Raw genomic sequence first — 20,737 nt, 5'->3', positions numbered from 1 at the left:
TTATTGGGGTTTGAACACAGGGCCTGGGCATTGTCCTTGAGCTTTTTCACTCTAGGCTAGCACTATACTTCCATGACTGCCTTTGTGGGGGGGGGCGGGCGGGGTTAATTGGAGAGAAGAGTCTCATGGACTTTTTCTGCTCAGACTGACTTCAAACCATATTCCTCATATCTCAGCCTCTTGAGTAGCTAGGCTTACAGGAATAAGCCATTGATACCTAGAGGACAAATAATTTTTATGCCCTTTTATCTGCTTGATACTTCAAATGGCATATATCAAGACATCAAGACATACAAGGATACAAGGGGTGTGAATTAAAAATAAACAATGTGCCATTATGTTTTTATACTTAATTCTCCTTCAAACCAAATCTGGGCCAATCTGTATATGGAGAGATGTCTTTAATGGTAACATATGGGGTTCTTTCTCCTCTCAGAATTTTTTCTAACCACCACATAAATTGCCTTGTTGTTTAATACCACTTATTAAACACCATCAAAACTCTGTGCATTTAGAATAACCATGAATAGTTCCCCTTTCAAGGTACATGACCCAGGGTCAAACATAAATTATGCAGGCATGCAACACATGTTACAACCAGAGATTTTTTTAAAAAGGAAAACTGGATAAATGGATTACAATGAAAAATTCTGATATGATCCCATCTGACTTTCTTGTGGTGACCAATTTCAACACAAATGAATGTCATTTGTGGCTGCCCGGTGGTTCTTCTTGCAAATCCCATCATGAAATAAAGTTCTGATTTATGCCATTCCAACCCATTTAAAGTCTGACTCATGCTGGAACTGCCCCAAAGAGGGCAGGACAGACCAGGGGAATGTGTAAGCATTGCCCAGACACTTCCTAACCTGCCCAGAGTAGAAAGGTATTATTTTTCCCCCCTTGTTCTCCAAAAATCTTTATGCCAGTAAAACCCTATTATAACTACATGAATTATTTGCTACATAAAGAGAAGGTTGAAATTTGTCTATGAAACCTAAAGGTTACTAATAATAAAAGCAGACTGGGGGGAGGGAATTGGTTTAAACAAGCAAAAACAGATTAGTGTTATTTCCTAATACTGTCACAATAAGGAAGTTCTACTCAGTAAGGAACTACTCAGACTTAGATGCAAAAGGAATATGTGCTGAATTGAAAGTTGGTTTAGACATGAGCAAGAGAATGTAAACGAATACAGTGATTCTGAATCTGATAAGAGTAATGTTATTTCCATTGTATGCCTAAGGCTCACACCTGGAATCTTAGCTACTCAAAAAGCTTCAATCAAAGGATTGCAGTTTGAAGCCAGCCTGGGCAGAAAAATCCTTGAGACTCCAGCAAAAAGCTGTGCTGAAGTCATGGCTCAAGTTGTAGAGCACTAGACATGAACAGGAATGTTCAGTGCATGAGGACTTGAATTTAATCCCCAGCACCTCCCCCCCCCCCGCCACTATAAAGTATTAACTCTGTATCTTCTTATCTACATCCAGTTTTCAAGAAAGACACTTGATTTTCTTTCAAATAAATCAGTAGGACTATGCAATATCAGAAAACCTGATTACAAAAATATAATATCACTGTGGCTATGTTTGTTTTACACTTTTGAAACAGCAAGATTAATATGAAGGTATCTCACTAAGCAAACATTATATTACTTTTCGAAATCAATAGGTTTTGGAAATGAAGATTACTTAAAAGTATAAGCAATTAAGGTCTACAAGAACCTTAGTAATTAAGTTCCCAAACTGTCTTCAACTTAGATGCTGAGATGTACCAAGTATTAGACTCATAAAATATGTTTAAGTATCTATCCTCACATAAACTGACAGCCTAGTGATTCTTACTTTCCCAGTAGAAAGGAAACCAAATCAGTATGAAAAAGCTCATCTTTTCTTTGTGAATGCTCTACTTCTTAAAGGCAGCCATTCTACCATTTGAGGCACACCTGAACTTCTGGGTTTTTTTTTTCTGGTTAATTTGAGACAAGAGTCTCATGGACTCTTCCCAGGTTGATTTTTGAACCTTGATCTTCAGATCTCAGCCTCTGTGTAGCTACAATCACAGACGTGAGCCACCAGCACCTGCCTGGTGTCTTTCTCCTCATTTATCTTCCAAAACGAGATTGAAATTTTGTTAGTTTATAATTGTATAGTCTTCTAGTAAGAAAGGTTCTTAAAAATGAATTGAATAAGATTGCTGTAGTTTAAGTGCTGTTTTGAGGGTCATTCTGCACAGGTACACCGAGATAGTATGAAAGGCTTGGGTCCCTTTATCTATGTGTCCTTACCATTGGTGTCTATGAGACAAGTTCTCTCAGGTCCAAATATAGATGCTGTAGATTAATACATCACATCCATGTATCAGGCTGGAAGAAGCAAGGCAAGCAAAGAGCAAATTAACTTCTATTTCAAGAATCTGTAGCAGAAACCCTGTTAACCAACTTTGGCTTTATCTTAGCTATCACAATTAGTCATAAACTAGTAGCATTACAAGGCAGACTGAAATGTGTGGCATTCCAGGTCCTTTCAATGCTACCTTTAACAAATCTAAGATATGGTCAGTAAAAGCAGATAGACAAATAGCAATTTTAGTAGTATTGGATAGCTTTTGTAGTCTATGGATAGCCTCCTACTCACACTTCTTTTACAGGACCAGAGTCCTCATCCCCTGGGCATCTGAGTTCTGACTGTTTATAGTTAACAGTTTGCTGTCACCTTCTTAGAAGAATGAGTCTCCAACCCAAGGAATTACCTAAGTCAGAAAGGTCTGAGAGGCCAACCCATTCCAGCCCATTCCCATCTACTCCACTTCCAATAAGTTGCCTCCAGCCAATGCCTGTCTGCATAAAGCCAGAACACAGCTGTATTATCATCATTTTAACACTTCTTTATACTTCTTTGTATAGTTCAACACTGAGGTCACATTTCCTCTATTGAAAACACTAAGTAAAACAGCAAATGAGAAATGCTAGTAAGTACTGTGATTTCTATCATATTTAGTTATGAAGGCCAAGGTAGACCTAAGGACAAAAAGAGATGGATATAGCTGTACCATTTTCTCACTCTCCTTATTTTGCTATCATTCTGAAATACTAACCAGCTAGTATTTTTTCATTCTTCAGATCCCCTTATCCAAAGAAAGAAGATTTTGTTGTTTGTTTAGTTTTATTTTTTTTTAATGCCAGTACTGTGGCTTGAACCAAGAGTCTCATGTGCTTGACTTTTTTTGCTCAAGACTAGTGCTCTACCACGTGAGCCACATCTTCACTTGGATTTTTGCTATTTAGTTGGAGATAAGATTCTATGGACTTCTCCTAGATCTTAGTTCTCAGCCTAATTGCATAGAAAAGATTACAAACATGAGCCACCAATGCCCTACCCTTCCTTTTATTTCTGTAGGCATCTTTATCAACTTTCAAATAAAAGCTTGGCATAACTAGCTAATTGCAAGTGATTAGAACACATTAAGTTTAATTTTTCTTAAGTTTTATATTAAATGATACTGTATACTAAATTTTTGTGTAATAGCTTCAGTAATCTGAATTCTCTACTTTGAAAGTAGCTGTAGAATTGATAAGATATATACTTTATATAAATTAATAATTCCAAAATTATATTCTAAAATTACATGTAAGCAATGTGTCTAGCTTTTGACAACGTATTATCACAGTAGAATATGTATTTGTGATTCCAGTGTGGACTTTGATTTTTTTAAGGAAGTAGCTTTATACAATTATTCAAGCTTTACTTAATTTGTATACTAAATTCAACTAGGGAAGAAATACTGCCTAGATAAAAACAGTGTACTTCACAAATCATTCCTACTGAGTCATAGGAAAATCTAGGATAACCTTGTGAATATCAGAGCCTATCTTTTTGGTTTGTTTTTTTTTGGTAGTGGACCTTGAATTCTGGGCCTGGGTGCTGTACCTCAGCTCTTCAGCTAAAGGCAAGCTCTCAGCACCACTTCTGGTTTTTCTGGTGGTTTATTGGAGATAAGAGTCTCATGGACTTTCCTACCCGGGCTGGCTTTGAACCTCAATCCTTAGATCTCAGCCTCCTGAGTAGGTAGGATTACAAGCGTGAGCCACCAGTGCCCAGCGGAGCCTATCTTTTTTATTGATCTTATTTGTACCTTCTGCCAGATAAAAACTACATGGATTAATTAAATTATATTGAAGGTTTGTGGTGAAAACTTTTATAGAACTTTTTTTGTACATTTTTTACTGTAAAAATGCTGTACAGAGGGGTTGCAGTTACATGAGCAAGGTCATGAGTACATTTCCTATTGAGCATTGTTGCCTCCTCTGATTTCCCTCTACCATCCCTTCCCTCTCACCTCCACAACTACACCCCCCACCCACCAAAGTTGTAAAGTTAGTTTTCAACATAGTGTTTTGTACCTCTCATTGTTACAATGGGTCAACCTGTATCCTTATTTAAGCATTTTGTTTTTTCCCTTTCCCTCCCCTCAGAACACAGAAACTTCTGCTGCCTTGTTTTAATTTTGAAGGGGTGTTTTTTTGTTTTTTTATGTTGCTCTTCTCTTTTGTTTGGGTATTTTTGTACATTTATTTCTCCTCACTACTATTGACTAAATGTACTCAAAATGAGCTAAATCAATGGTAACATCTGAAACAAAAATAGGGAAGTGTGTGTCCCGAATATGACATTTCCTGGTAGTTGTGTGCTGTTTCCTGCTGTTGATGGTTATTTACTATCTTTTTATGACAAGCAGCTGTACAGGTCATTTTTTCATGTATTACAGACAACTAATTCTGGGAAACCAAAATTAGTCAACTTCAGTCAATGTTTACATTGCAAAATGTGAAGAAAAGGAAGTTATTCTAAGAGATGTATTTATTTAACTTATTTACTTTTCAGAATTATGACTGGGTGCAAGGGTAGTGCTTCACCACTTGAGCCACAGCTCCACTTCTGGGTTTTTGGTGGTTAGTTGGAGATGAGTCTCATGGACTTTTCTTCCTGATTTAGCTTTGAACCATGATCCTCAGACCTCGGCCTCCTGAGTAGATAGGATTACAGGTGTGAACCACCTGTGCCCAACTAGAAATGTTAAATAATTAGCCTAGTAATTGGAAACACCATGGATGCTTGGAAGTTTCTTTGCCAGGAACCATTTAGTAACCATGATACTACCTGGTCATCTCTGTTACATAACATAATGAGAAAAAGTAAGACTCCAGCTCAGCTTCTGCTCATAGGGCAAGGAATTGGATCATTTAGTATATGTGTACTAATTGGCAGCAGGCTAAGTCCTTTACTGATTTCTATGATGGAATCATTCTGTGTATGTATGTATGTGAGTGACAGTCCTAAGGCTTGAACTCAGGGCCTGGGTGCTATCCCTGAGTGTTTTAGTTCAAGAATAGCAATCTACCACTTGAGCCACAGCTCCACTTCATGTTTTTGGTGGTTAATTGGAAATAAAAGTCTTATGGACTTTCATGCCTGGGCTGGCTTCCAACCACAGTCCTCAAATCTCAGCCCCCTGTATAGCTAGGATTACAGGCAGGAGTCAGCAGTGCCTGGCAAGGAATCACATTTTTAATGGCACAGGATTCAAAAAGACATAAAACAAAAAAATTTAAAAAAAAACAAAAAATCAAAAACGCCAGCCATGTGCAGGTGGCTCATGCCTGTAATCTTAGCTACTCAGGAAGCTGAGATCTGAGGATTGCACTTCAAAGCCAACTCAGGCAGTAAAGTTCATGAAACTTATTTCTAATTAACCACCAGAAAGCCAGAAGTGGACCTGGGGCTTAAAGTGGTAGAGTGGTAGCTTGAGTGAAAGAGCTAAAGGACAGCACCCAGACCCTGAGTTCAAGCCCTATAACTCTCTCTCACACACACAAAATCTCTAAAGTTTTGTAGTTTAAAATACTATCCTTCTAGTTTTTTGTTAAAAACTTTTACTAGAGTCAATAAATATCCATTTGTCGTAGCATGCAGTGCTAAAATACAAAGATCAGGATTCTTAGTACAAGGTCTCTGGATAAATGGGTGAACAAGCAGCAATTATAGCCTCAGTGTGGAAAGAAGAGCCACTGAGACTTACACTCAATGAGTTGTCAGGGTAAGGTTACGGGCTGCTAAGAAACCATCCCAGGAAAAACACTTCCCTGCTTAGGGATGGGAGGCAAATGAGCTGAGCGACTCCAGAAGCTGATGACAAATGCCAGTGTCTGTAAACAGCAGTGGTGCACTGATATGTGGTCAGGTTAGAGATTTCTACTCCCACAGAAGGATACATTGTATGTGTGTGTGGAGGGAGGGGTATAAAAGGAGGGAGAAGGAAGAGGATTCTCAATACATGTTAATAATACTGTTAATAATTTGTCTATCCAGTAACAAGAATTGCCATAATTGGTGTCATATTTACATGTTGAATCTTTCAATCTTTTATATATTTTAAAATAAAAAAAGAAACTCCTCAAAACCATGCATGTCAGAGTGTATCTGGCATGCCTTCTGTGAAATGTAACCATGACACTCTCCAGAAATAAAGCCTGACACTGCTCCCCTGGAGTTCAATTTATGGCCTTCCTGCAGTTCTGTGGAATAGGAAGGCTACCTCCTCCACATCCACTTATAGGATCTTTAGTCCGGTAGTGCTGATTGAGAAATGCCAACCCTGAAAAGTGGTATATATTGGACAGAACCAAGTCTCTATGCATCTCAGTTATCATCCTTGGATTTCTGAAGTTGAGAATAAAGCCTAACACCAGCACTTTCTAAAGTAAAGATAATATACAGGAAAGAAAGCAGTATCTGGGAATTTGTTATAGCTCAGGTGTGCTAAAGAAGCAAGATCTTGAGTTTGGGGTAACAAGACAGGATCCAATAACCATCACAAACCAAGACCAAAGTCCTAGGTTCTGCAGCTTTCCTTCCACAATTCTACATTTGTAACTGTCAATGCAAAAATCCTATCCATGAATGAGAGGCTTGTTCAAGTTCTGAACTGAAATAGAATTCACTCCATATTCTGGTGGAGTCAAAGTTAGTGGACTGTAAAGGTCAAGTTAGGTTCCATCATGTTTGCTTCAACTAATTATCTGGCTCTAGGTAATTTATGTATTATTTAAAGAAATATATTTCTTACAGTGCTGGAGGATGGGAAATATAAGATAAAGGTGCTGGCACTCAATATTTTCTGAGTACCTTCTGCCTTCACATGGCAAATAAGCATAAGGTCAAATGGGGCCAACCACTGTGTGGTTGCCTCTTTTCTAAAAGCCCAATCTTGTTCACAAAGGAGGAGCCTCCAACCCAACCACTTCCTGAAGGTCATGCCTTTTAATACTATTATTGCATTGGAGACTAGTTTTCAGCAAATGTTTTTCAGGGAATCATTCATACCATAGCATTTTTCCAGCCTGCTTGATTTCTAGACCTATATTGGTTTCCTTTCTGGGAACAAAATTGCAAAGGTCACTCACTCTTCTGAATATTTTAGGAATAAGCAGTTTTTATGTTTTTGAAGACTAAGCCAGATGGAAGATTTTTTTTTTTAGGCTAGAGATTCTTCAGATGTAGATGGCCAAGCTGGTAGTAAAGAAAGCCCATAATATAAGTTATTTTTAGTTGTTGGAATTTTAGGCCAGATCTGGAAACACAAATGAAGAACTTTCAAAAAAAAATGTATAAGAACATTGTCAAAAAGCTGAGGACAAAAAGACAGAATACAGGGGATAGAGTGTAAATAATAGATCACCAGAGCGGTTGAGGAAGAATGTGTTCCAATTAATCTAAACCATACCTGGGGAAATGCAGAGCAGGGGACTCACTGCCAGGCCTCTCTTGTATTTAGCACCATTTTCTGTGGTTCTGTCCTCTGGGCCCACTGCCAACACCCTGGTATGACACATCCAAGTCAGAACTGCTTTTATCCTGGGTTCCAGATTGTTTGGGAAAATTGAAAGAGAAGAAGAAAAAGAGAAACGAAGGAATGGGAGTTTTATGATCCCTATCCCTTTCAATTGCCATTGTCCATATGTGGTTGCATACACAGATGTACACACTTTTCTTGAATGACTGCTACACTGTTAAAGAGATAAACACAGGTCTAAAAACCCAAAATGAAATGGTGAAGAGAGTTCCCAGATGTCACTGCCTCTAGGGTACCATCTTTAAAGATACCCTCCTCCCTCACTCCTCTGCACCTCTCTGAAGCAGAGTGCCAAGCAACTGCTGCCATGTTCCCATGGCAACTTCAAAAGTCACTCTGTGCTCCTCACTGGGTTCTCTCCTCACCTGGACTGTGAATGACTTAGAACCTGGATGCTTGCCTCATATACTGTGAATCTGAGTGATAGAATCAGCCTGGGGTTGCCAGTGGCCTTCATATACCTATTGTTAAACGATAAACTCTAGCACACATGGGGTCAATCCATTAAAACCTGACATAAAATGTTGCGTGACTCTTTCTAGATTGTAGTTTGTGTATATAAATCTATACTGAACTTTGTTTTAATAGTTTAAGTAGTTAGTAGATGAAAAATGCAAGTAGTTTCCAAGTATAACTACAGTATTAAAAGATATTCAAGCTGGGTATCAGTGGCTCACACTTGTAATCCTAGCTACAGGAGGTTGAGACCTGAAGGTTGTGGTTCAAAGCCAGCCTAGACAGGAAAGTCCAGCAAACTCTTAATCTCTAATTTACCACCAGAAAACTGGAAGTGGTGCTGTGGCTCAAAGTGGTAGAGCACTATCCTTGAACAAAAGAGCTCAGGGACAGTGTCCAGGCCCTGAGTCCAAGCCCCATGACTGACAAAAGAAAAGAAAAAGAAAAAGAAGATAGTCCAGCACAGGATTCCACGGAAAAGTAAATTATTATTCATGTTCCTCATGTGATCCAATTGGAAAAAATTAAATTGGATTAACTTAACTTATTCAGTTCTGTTTAACTACTATACTCCTAAAATACTGAATAATGCCATTATGTCTGGTTCTGTTCACATCAAAATAACCAACAGAAACATAATCACTTCTACCTGAAGTCCATCAAGACTACTTCTCAGAAGCTTTGTTTATTATGAATCAACATAGAGAATTGACTTTATATCTGTATATGCTCATTTTTATAAGAAAACCTTAGAACCAGAGAAACACCAACATGGCTCAGGGAAAATGAAATACTAGACTTCAGTGCACTAAAGAATAAGGAAGATCCTTTACTATTGCAGAAAAAAATTAAGCCAAAGCCCCAAAAATCTGACTAAAATCACATTTTTAATCATTTTCCCAACTTCACAGAACCAGTCATTATTTAGGTATCTATTTGAGTGCAAGTTAACTATTTCTTAAGAAATTATACATTATGTGATGACAGGTACTGAAATAAAAGGTCATATTATTTCATTTACAAGATGTGCTAAGAATTGCATGCACAGCCTAATTTCAAAATAAACCATAATGGTTCCTCTTATCCTCTGTTTCAGAAGACAGTAGATGTGTATCTTCAAATGCAGCATCGTGTGCAAGGTGCCTTGCCTTGGGTCCAGAATGTGGATGGTGTGTTCAGAAGGTGTGCCTTTCCTTTCTTTCTTATTTCCTTATGCGTGACTGTCTCTCTAGCATGATTTCACTGCACTAATATTCTGTGCCTTAATGGTGCATCAGGAAAAGGAAAGATAATCCTGAGTGAGCATCAGGAAATTATTTGGCTTGATGCTTGCAAACAGCACATCTGGCTGAATATATAATCGAGTAACTTTTTTATAAGGAAAACTTGGAAATACACTACAAGCCAGTTTATACTTTTGAAAATTTTGAAATAAAATAGAAACCAGTTTATGTTTTCTGTCTGGCTATAGAGAAAATTGGCAAATGCAAGTAGTAACTTTTCACAGTTTGATAGACTTTGCTGTAAAATTCTTGCTGTAGCTTGAGGCATACACCCAAATTGGGCTTGTCCCTTATACTTGTTTAGTAAAGATAAGCAAGACAATTCATTGGTGCATTTCATATGCTTTTATTTAAAACACTTGAAGTTAAGTAATTTCCATTTCTTAACACTTTGCATCAATTTGGGCTGATCTTGGCCATAAGAAAGTATACAATTAAATTCTGGGAAATTCTCAGAAAGTGTTTATGATTCAGGATTTGTGTTTTTGAAGAGAAACAAACCTTAATGAAAACATTCTAAGTAAAGCATTCTTGACTTTTATTTATTTATGAGTTCTTTAAAAAAAAAAAAGACCTTCAATCACAGATAGCTATATTTCATAAGTTTTACCAAAGAGCCATCTACTAAACTGGATTTTCTTCTTTATAAGATTTCCTATGTAATTTTGCATAAGTGTGTAGCTCCTGGAAATTGGATCAGACAGGCTTTTAAAGGCCCTTTGACATGGACATAAATCTCTAGGTTTTGTCTTTTTTTGATTTAGCTCAGTGATTGCACTCACCATCATATTTCCACCCTCCCTTGTTCCTGTTTGTCCATTGTCTACTCAAGGTAGAGAAAGAAACCTAAAAGTAGTCAAGGAAGGGAAACTTTTTTTTTTAAAGGAAGCAAGTCAAGGTTAAAGTAAGGGAGAAATTCACCAAACAGCAGCTATGACTAAAAGTCAATCTGGATAATGGGAAGTCTGAAACCCCCTAGAAATGCCTCTGGCTGCACCAGTGATCAGATATCAGCCCTCATGGCCAGACAGCACCACAGAGAAGATCCCAGTTTCTGGATCCCATCACATCAGTTCCAAAGACAAGACAAAATCAACTCCATTCTTTGAGCATCTTTTTATTACAAATCTTGAATTTGGGGTTGGCATATAGGTTTTACTATGAAAGAAATGTTTCATGACTTGCTATTTCCTGATCCTAAACCACTACTCCATTGCTGGTTTAATGGGCCACTTGGCCCTGAGGCTTGTGCTAACCCAGCCTTGGCTGCTGCATGCCTTAATGACAGAAGTTTAGGAGAAACTTTGAACAGATAGCACAGAAGCACATTTAGCAATCAGTTGTTACATCTGGGTACAAAGGGACTCTTTCTCCATCTTTGTAATCTATACCAAAAGTCAGAAAATTCATAGGTCTGAGAATAAGTGTTAATCCTGCCCAAAAGGAGTGATTTGGGGTATTCAGAGGGATAGGTTACTGTGGAAGAAGGGGGTGTGGAAGGTAGCTGCTGGCAGAGTAGATAGCAACCTGTGTCAACTGAAGGCCATTTCCTTCATAGTGGATCTCAGGGAAAACACTGAAAAACTCACCTAGCTGCTCTTGTCTCAAAATGCTACTGTTACTATACATACTCAGTGTAGTAGGCTTGAGAGTTTGAAAAATCAGGCTTTAAAGAGAAACAAAATGGGATTCAAATCCCAATTCCATCAGTTTCTAACTTGGTAAACCTTGAACATAATTTTTGATTCCTGTTTTTGCTAAGAGGAAAATATTCGTGACACTTGCCCCACACTATTGGGGAGATATAATGTGGGAAGGGTGTGATACACAGGCATTGTTTAAAATGTGGGACTTTTAACTGTAAAGAACTTAGGTAGTGTTAATAACACAACTTCAGAGGAAGCACACAGTGCTAGGTGCCGGTCACTGTCCACATTGTTAACAGAAGGAGCTGTCCACTCTCTCCCTGTGGCTGACTAGACACCACTGGAAAGCAAGCTGTGTTAGAAAGTGTTAGAAGATCACCTGTCATTCATTCTAAGATATGACAAATGTCTCTGGTTTCTTAGGCAGCATGGCTGGAGGGAAAAGGAAGGACGGAAAAAGAATTTTTTTTTTTTTTTGTCGGTCGCGGGGCTTGAACTCTGGGCCTGGGTGCTGTCCCTCAGCTCTTCAGCTCAAGGCAAGCGCTCTACCACTTGAGCTACAGCGCCACTTCCTAGGAAAAAGAATTTTTTAATCTTCATAATGAGAAAAAAGTAGCCATGAAATAATCCTGTTTATATAATTTTGAAAGTTGACCAGAAGTAAAAAGTCAATTAAAAATTTTGTCGTTTCAAAAAAAATTTTTTTTTTGTAGTTTCAAAGGGAGTCTCAGAGCACAGTTATCCTAAAACATAACATGAAGGGCATTCATTGTCCAAAGGAATGTGATAGAATTCTTCCACTTCAAAGCAAGTTGCTATTATAGAAGTAAAAAATACTCAAGCAATCAGGCAGTAGCTCATGCCTTCAATCCTAGCTACACAAGAGATTGAGATCTGAAAATCATGGTTCAAAGGCATCTTGGGAAGACAAATCTGTGACTCTTATTCCCAATTAACCAGTTGAAAACCTGAAGTAGAGATGTTGCTCAAGTGCTAGAATGTCAGCCCTGAGTATAAAAAATAAAACAAAGCAAAACAACAACAAAAAACAAGCAAGATCAAGAGACCAATCCCCAGTACCAGCACCCCCCCCCCAAAAAAAAGGCTCAGACATAAGAGACAAGTAGGGGAGGAAACACACACACACAAAAACTTTCTTTTATTTTTATGCCCATAGTATTATCTTAAAGGGATGAAAAACAAAGGAGGTGGTAACAATGTTCGACAAGAAATGTACTCATTACCATACTCATGTAACGGTAACCCCTCTATACAGCATCTTTACAACAAAATATTTTTTAAAGACAAGTGGAGGGGGGGCTGGGAAGGTGGCTCAGTGGTAGAGCGCTTGCCTTGCATGCATGAGGCCCTGGGTTCGATTCCTCAGCACCACATAAGCAAAAAAAGCAAAAACTGGAAGTGGCGCCGTGGCTCAAGTGGTAGAGCACTAGCCTTGAGATGAAGAGCTGAGGGACAGTGTCCAGGCCCAGAGTTCAGGCCCCACGACCGGACCAAAAAAAAAAAAAAAAGACAAGTGGAGGGGAAAACAAAACAAAATGAAACAACAACAAAAACCATTTGTTTTATTTTTATACTCAGATTATTATCTTAAAGGGATGAAAATAACAACTGGTGAACAGCCAGCCAAAGTAACTTCAGCCCAAGGTTTTCATTCTCAATTGGTTTTAGATGCACAAAGTTGGAATATAAATTTGCTGGTGTTTTTCCTTGTAAAAAAAAGTGAAATACAAGGATTATAAGAAATTAAAATGACACAAAATACCCCAAATTAAAAGGGTGCGGTTTCAAATTGCTTTCTTTTATATGAAGTGGAAAGTAGGCCACATTGGGCAGAGACAACATTCCATTCTTGATTTTGATGCCTTGCTCTTTTCTTCCCTTTTCAAACCTAATTGGCCAATTGGCAGTGTTTTCCTGCCTTTGTTTCACAGTGGGGTAAAAACAGCCATGCTGATTCAGACATTACAAAATAATTGAGAATATTTTGCTGATTTCAGCAAAACCAATTGACATTTAAAGGTCACGTGGCATTATAGCTTGATGTACACTTACGGTAAAATTAACCATCGTTCCTTTTTCTTCATTTGTTACACAAATAACAGACTCCCTAGCTGGCTGGGAAAAAATAGGGAGCTATCTGACCCTTATTTTCTTTCTATGATTCAAAAATCTTGTGTTTTTTAACATCTGTAAAATGCATATGGCCTTGTGTGACATGTCATGCTAGACAAGAATGAGCAAATAAGAACAAACATGAATTATATACTGCCAGACACGTTCGGTGACACTCATACATAGAAAAAGCAGGAGTTTTCACCTAGCCTAGGGTATACTGGGAGAACATGACAGGTATTATGCCCTAAAATTATTAGCCACTTTTCTCTGAGGAACTGGATACAATGTACCTCACCTTCTGTATCTCCTCGTCTTACCATGGTCTCCCATAGTTAACCACAAAGCACCTATAATGTTTCTGTCTCTATAGTGCTCCAATGACACCTGAAAATTTTGATTGGGAAGAATGACACATTCCCTTTCACCTTTTAAGTATGCTTGTAATTAAGTATTCAAGCAGAACTATATTTGAAATTTAAGAACAATGTCCAGTTTGACCATGACATTAGGCATCTCCACCATGAACTCCAGTTTATCATATCCAATTGATTGGAAATAGAAAGCTAAAAAGCTTCTAAACTTACATAGTAACATATGAAATGATGTAGTACAATAATATTTGTTGTGACCTTAAGTTCACATATGACCTGACCTCTCACTTGGAGATGGACACAAAGAAAAGTATACTTTCAGTCATCACGGTCACATATTGTCTGGATGGCACATTTTTCTTTATACATCTTTTAAAGATATTGAAGCATTTTTTGATGCTCAGACCATATAAAAACAGGCCTAGGGCTCCATTTGTTTGATTTGACCCTTGTTTGCAAAGCCTGTTTTAAACTGAGGAAAGAACAAAATTTTTGTATGAATTTTTTATGTCATCCCCCCCCCATCATCTCATCTAACAGCTCATCGGTGCCAGAGATGTCCTTATTTGTAATTAGTCAGTGACCTCATCTTTAGCTTTCATGTCCAGTTAAACTTGATGATCTCCTTACTCCTTAACCTAAAGACAATATATCCTTCTCCTATGCTTAATTCCCACGATAATTACGTTTGCTTGCTTACTGGATGAATTCCTCAATGGTTTGTTGATTGCTTTTAAGGTCACTAGTCAACCCATACCATTTCATATCTTCAGTGTGTAACTATTGTCCCCGAGTAAATATTCAATCAATATTCTTTAGTTGAAGTTAATTAATTAGTTTCCAATTCGCTGAATCACTTGAACAAAAGGAAGATTGGTTAAATTGGTTAAATAAAAACTGCCACTGTCAAGAAAGTCATTCAGAAAATACTTAGTGTATTTATAAATAATTATCCCATATGTTTTAGACCAGCATTACACATGATAAGATACATTCTCAAACTTTTCAATGATTTTCCTTTTATCATGTGCCTATACTAGAGTTTGAACTCAGAACCAAGGAGCTCTACCTTAGCTTTTCTACTCAAGCCTGGCACTCTACCACTTGAGCCACACCTCCACTTCTGAATTTTTTTGTCAATCGTGGGGCCTGAACTCTGTGCCTGGGCGCTGTCCCTCAGCTCTTCAGCTCAAGGCTAGCGCTCTACCACTTGAGCCACAGTGCCACTTCCGGCTTTTTCTGCTTATGTGGCGCTGAGGAATAGAACCCAGAGCCGCATGCATGCAAGGCAACATGCTACCACTGAGCCACTTTCCCAGCCCCACTTCTGATTTTTTGGTGGGAAATTGGAGATACAAGTCCCAGAGATATGTCAGAAAGAGCTGACTTTGAGCCTCTATCCTCAGTTAATAGCTTCTTGAGTAGGTAAGATTTCAGGCATGAGCCACCAGTGCCTGGCTACTTTTCAATAGTTTTCTACCCTTAGGAAAAAACCTTGAATAGTTAAATGAAAACTAGAAGTATTATTTTATTTTCAGCCAAAATAAATTGAAATTTTAAGCTTATTCCATTAATTCCAAGTTAAATGATATTGAAATTTTAGATTGAGTTCAAAGTCAGGAGAATTTGAGCTGGAGCCTTCATATCTCCAACTCATAGCGCGCACACACACACACACACACACACACACACACACACACACACACAACTTCTTTGTTTTATGAAATTATTGACAGGCAATTTGGCATCTATGAAGTTAGGTGCTTTTATGTTCTAGGAAATTCGATATCCAATTTTCAATTTCATGAACTTTCAGTGTTTAATTAAGCATATGATTTCCAAGGAGTCCCTCTCATATTACAAACAAAACAGGATATAATAAATATACCAATGAAGTCCTTTGAGATATGAGTCTCACATTTGGAGCCAATGAATGGTCTACTTTGGCAAAATTTTCTTTTGGCTCTGTCATTCTCAAGTCAAATAGTTAGAAAGTATCACATTGGTGTAATTTTACAGTGATCAGTTAACAGCATTTAAAGTGCTTGGTTTGAATTTCCTCTTTAATAATTCATTTTCTTCTTTTTAAATGAGGTTTAGAAATTAAAGTTTTGTTTATGACAGATTTGCCAGTATTCTTATTAGGAACATGCAACTATTTTAAACAGTCTCATAATTTGTTCTGTACTACAAATGGCTGCTTTGCAATATTTACTTTGTGTGTCTTTTTTTTGGTACTATCAGATAATATGCACTAAAAACATCAAGATCCTCCTTTTTTTTTAAACAGGATTTCATTTCAGGTGAATCAAGAAGTGAACGTTGTGATACGGTTTCCAATTTAATACGCAAAGGCTGCTCAGCTGATTCTATAGAGAACCCGTCTGTGCATGTAATAGTAGAAAGTGAAAATGAAATTAACACTCAAGTGACTCCAGAAGAAGTATCCATCCAACTGCGACCAGGTTTGGCCACTTTCAAATGAATCTGTGATGACTCTTACTTTGAAAGCAGAGCTCCTATTAATTTGCTTGGATTTAATGGGATGTGACAGGAAGTATTGTTGTAGTAGAAATCAGAGTGAACACAGAATCAAGAAATCAGAATTCTTGCTCATAGCTGGCTGTGTGACTTCAGACAGGCTTCAAACAGGGCCACCTGACATTATAATTAAGCGTTCTGATCACAAAGCTGATTATACTGTAATATTGCTGTTTCCTCCTTTATTATAGTTATGAGAGAAAAAAAATCATGTTTTATTACACTTTCTCCAAACCAAAGGGGCATTTATGAAGAACACTATGAATATTTATTGGATGGATTGGACATAGGAATTAAGCTAACTACATAGAGACTTTGTAAATAATTTTTCAAACATAAAATTGTAATTCATGACTATTATGAGCATTTTAGGCAAATTCTCTTTTGTCCTTTGAGATCAATATATACCTTTCCTCTAATACTTACATAATAGTCCCCTTTGTCATAGTATGTTACATAGCTTGAAATATTATAGCATTTATTTGGAAAGAATTTATTTTCTCCTGGTCTAAAGAATTCCATTTTTTTAACTAAATAAAACAATGGAAGTAAAGATAGACACATATCTACTTTCAGCTAGATTGTTTGAAGCAGTATGAAATTGTTCCAAAGTTTCCTTTACTTCATTGTAAATGGTCTTGATTTGTCATTTGTTGTTGTTGTTGTTGTTGTTGTTTAAATAACCATTCTCCTCATTGAATTCCAAGTGCTGGACTGATTCTCCAAGATTCTTGATTATTAGAAAGACAAAATCCAGGGGCTGAGAAGGTGGCTCAGTGGTAGAGTGCTTGCCTTGCATGCATGAGGCCTTGGGTTTGATTCCTCAGCACCACATAAGCAGAAAAAGCCAGATATGGCACTCTGCATCAAGTGGTAGAGTGCTAGCCTTGAGCTGAAGAGCTGAGGGACAGGACCCAGGCCCAGAGTTAAGGTACCATGACCTACAAAAACAAATAAATAAATACATAAATAACAAAATACACTTTTTTTCTTGGCTCTAGATATATTAAAACTGTGTTTTTCACCAAATGAAATAATGACCCAGCCTGGTATAGACAGGTATGAACAACAGTTGGAAAAGGAGACACAGAAGTCAAAGTAATTAGGTTGATAAGAGTGTAGTTCTTGCCACTTTCTATTGCAAAACGTTTAAACAATAAGAGGACAAAATTTGTTAGTTGAGGTTTTTTAAGAGAGAGAAATTATAACTACAATCTGACTATAAATTGCACATGGATGGCATTTGAATTTGCAGCCTATTGTTATGATTGTCTACCACATTTAATTATTTCTTTATCTCTTTATGAAATTTTTTCTTGTGAATGTATGCTAGTCCTAGAGCTTGAAGTAAGAGTCTGAGCACTATCCCTGAGCATTTTCACTCAAGGTTGGTGCTCCATCATTTGAACTACATCTCCACTTCTGGCTTAGTCAATAGGCAAATTACTCCCAGTTTTTCAGCCTTCATGAATTTACCTGGGTCTCCTCCTAGACCATATCTAAAAGTCCTTATTTTTTAATTCATTTGCATGTTTCCAGCACTGCTTTTGTCTAGTTTCCTTGTCTACTGTTTGTCCAGGAGAATCTTTGGGTCTTAATTAGGCCAGCACCCCTTAACAGTATAAACTTGGTAACATGCATGTAACTCAGTTATACTTGGACTTGTGACTAGTACAGTTGGTGCTTATCCAGTGCAACCATTGTCAGCATAAATGCTTCTTCCAGCTTTCCAGATAGGGATCTAGAATCTAGCAGAATGTCAGAGGCCTTTCCACTCTTTATTTTCTTCCAACAGATTCTTCATATTAGGACTTGAAGAACACAGCTCTTAATTTGCAGAGGAAACAAATAGGAATGAAATAATAGAGCAATTAGAAATAATCAGTACACAATATTTTTGGCTCTCTGGCTATCATAACAACATACCATACACTGGGTGCACAAACAATGGAAAAAGCATTTATTTCCTCACTGTTCTAGAAAGTTTGTTCTAACCATTCCAGTCTAGAAGGCCGGGGAATCCAAGATTGAAATGATGAGAAAATTTGGCTCCTGGTGGGGGCTCTTCTCTTTTGCAGATGACAAGCTATGTTTTTGTTGCTGTTGTTGGGGCTTGAACTCAGGTCCTAGACTCATTCTTGAGTTGCTTTTGCTCAAGGCTAGCACTCTATCCTTGAAGCACAACTCCACTTCTGGCATCTTGGTGGTGAGAAGAGTCTCACAAACTTTGTTGCCTGGGCTGGCTTCAAGCTATGATCCTTAGCTCTCAGCCCCCTGAGTCACTAGGATTACAGGCATGAGCCACCAGCAGCGAGCTTGGCCATCTTTCTGATGTGTCCTCACATGGGAGAGAGGGAGGAGATAATCTTCAGTGTCAGTTCTAAGCAGACTATAAATTCCATCCTGAGAACCTTGCCCTCATGAATTCATCAAAACTAATTGTCTCTCAAAGGCCTGATCTCAAACACTGTCATGTTAGGGGCAAGGCTTCGGCCCACAAACGGGATACCAATAGTCCATATCATTTGATTGTGAAAGATTATTTTTCCAAGTGCATGAAATATTTCTAGAAGTGAATCATAATTTAGACAGCTAAATTCTGTTCCAAATAATGGAAATCATTTTGTAGGTAAACGTCTTTGAGCAGTGCATTGCTATTCAAAATCAATATAATAAATAAATAAAAATACCAAATGAAAGCAAAACTAAGAAGTTTCCCATAAGTAACACTATTTTAATTTTTTAAAAACCCTCAAAATTCTAGTCATAAGCTAGTAGTAACACTATCAGAAGACATCAAAATATATAGAATATGATTGAAGGTGTTCTTACAAAAATTCTAAACTTCACATTAACTATTAAAATAGCATGGATAAAGATGAAATAACATCAAACCAATACAAAGGAACATCAAAACAAAATAATTATCAAGAATACAAGGGGGAGCAGTTGGTATTTTTTTTAAAAAGGACAGCATCATTATTGAAATACAAAATGAAAATGCAAAATAGACGTATAAATCCAAGATTTATCTTTCACTATGAAAAGCTGGTTCTCCATAAAGCTCAAGAAAATAAATTGTTAGCAAATCTAATTAAAAGAAGATACAAACAAACTCTAGTTATGTAAACTATAATCATAGAAACAAATCTTTAAAAAGAGAACATCAAGAAACTATTAAGCCTAAAAAATCTATGATTATCCTAGATACTTTTCTGTAAAAAAAAAATTGCAAGTCTAAAATTGACTTAAGAAAAGGCTAAAATGTTTATTGTAGTAAAATAATAAACTAACAAAATAAAAGATACTCTTTAAAGATATTAGGCCTAAATGCTTTCATGGCAAGAATCAATTCTTGTTCAAGTAGCCAAGGAACAAGTTTTCCTCATGTTATAAAGACTCTTTCAGAGGTTTAGGGGAATCCTAGTAACTGCTAATTGTTGCAAAGTTGGTATCATTCTACTACCAAATCCTTAATAAAATTTTAGCAAATCAAATTAGGTTTCTTATGCTAAGAACAGTACTACCAAACAGATGAGTTTAAGCTAGTATACCAAAGGTAACTGATTTGGGGGAATTAACTTATTTAAAAAAATATCTATTTACCAAATTAGGTAGGACACATTAGGAGACAGATAGACATTGAAAATCATTCAATAAAATTTAATGCTCATTACTGGCACTAATATTACAGAATATTTTCTTAATATATTTATTAAAATCCTATATAAACATGACAGATACAAAAATAGATTATAAACATTATGAAAAGACTAAATAGGATTATCATTCTTTACCTACCTGAAAAACCCAAGCAAAGTAACTAACATTAACTACCGAATTTTCTTTCACTGTGGCATTATTATTTTTGCAATAGTCAAAAATCAATGAATTTTAGTGTCAAATATACAAGAATTAAGAGAATCTTATAGAGAATAGCTAGGGGTAAAATGTGTTTAGCCCTTAATATTAACTTTGATTTATTTGTAAATTGTCACTTCATTATTCTTTGATAAAAATCCATGACTTTTAACAAAGTATTCAGGAAGAATTGTTAATTTTTCATGGATATTTTTATACCACATGTTGGCAAGATTCATTAAAGAAAGCTCGTAAGACTATGCTGGAAATTTAACACTAAATGAGGTTGAAAAGATACTTTCTTCTACTTTTCACTTCTTAAATTTGTCCCTTTAAAAAAGTAATTATCCATCTCATAATAAATACTAATTCTATTAATATTCTCTAAGAATAATGAAATTAAGTTTGAGGGATGATAGAAGAGAGAAGATAATTCTCTAATTTTGACTCAAAATACATATGCCACATAAAGATTAGAATAGCCTATACTTTACTAATATAAGAAAATATTGCACATTTGATTCATTTCAAT

The 20,737-nt window shown here is 36.8% G+C and overlaps 1 protein-coding gene across 5 annotated transcripts in view; it reads left to right on the top strand.

The window, feature by feature from the left end:
- Positions 1 to 20,737, top strand: part of Itgb8 (integrin subunit beta 8) — an 83,156-nt gene that overhangs the window by 18,940 nt on the left and 43,479 nt on the right. For 3 of the 5 annotated variants that reach the window (XR_011366887.1, XM_069996123.1, XM_069996126.1), the window contains exons 2-3: positions 9,464 to 9,549; positions 16,094 to 16,268. Coding sequence is in view for 4 of the 5 variants with exons in the window: in XM_069996123.1 (XP_069852224.1) it covers positions 9,464 to 9,549; positions 16,094 to 16,268 (261 nt within the window). In the remaining variant the exon portion in view is untranslated. Of the gene's footprint in view, positions 1 to 2,919; positions 2,971 to 9,463; positions 9,550 to 16,093; positions 16,269 to 20,737 lie in introns of those variants that run through there. The other 2 variants (XM_069996127.1, XM_069996125.1) reach the window with 2 other exon arrangements.

Source organism: Dipodomys merriami, unplaced genomic scaffold, assembly GCF_024711535.1.
Source record: "Dipodomys merriami isolate MVZ:Mamm:240054 unplaced genomic scaffold, mDipMer1.0.p SCAF_5, whole genome shotgun sequence".
NCBI classification, from domain to species: domain Eukaryota; kingdom Metazoa; phylum Chordata; class Mammalia; order Rodentia; family Heteromyidae; genus Dipodomys; species Dipodomys merriami.
This window is presented reverse-complemented; position numbering and strand designations above follow the sequence as displayed.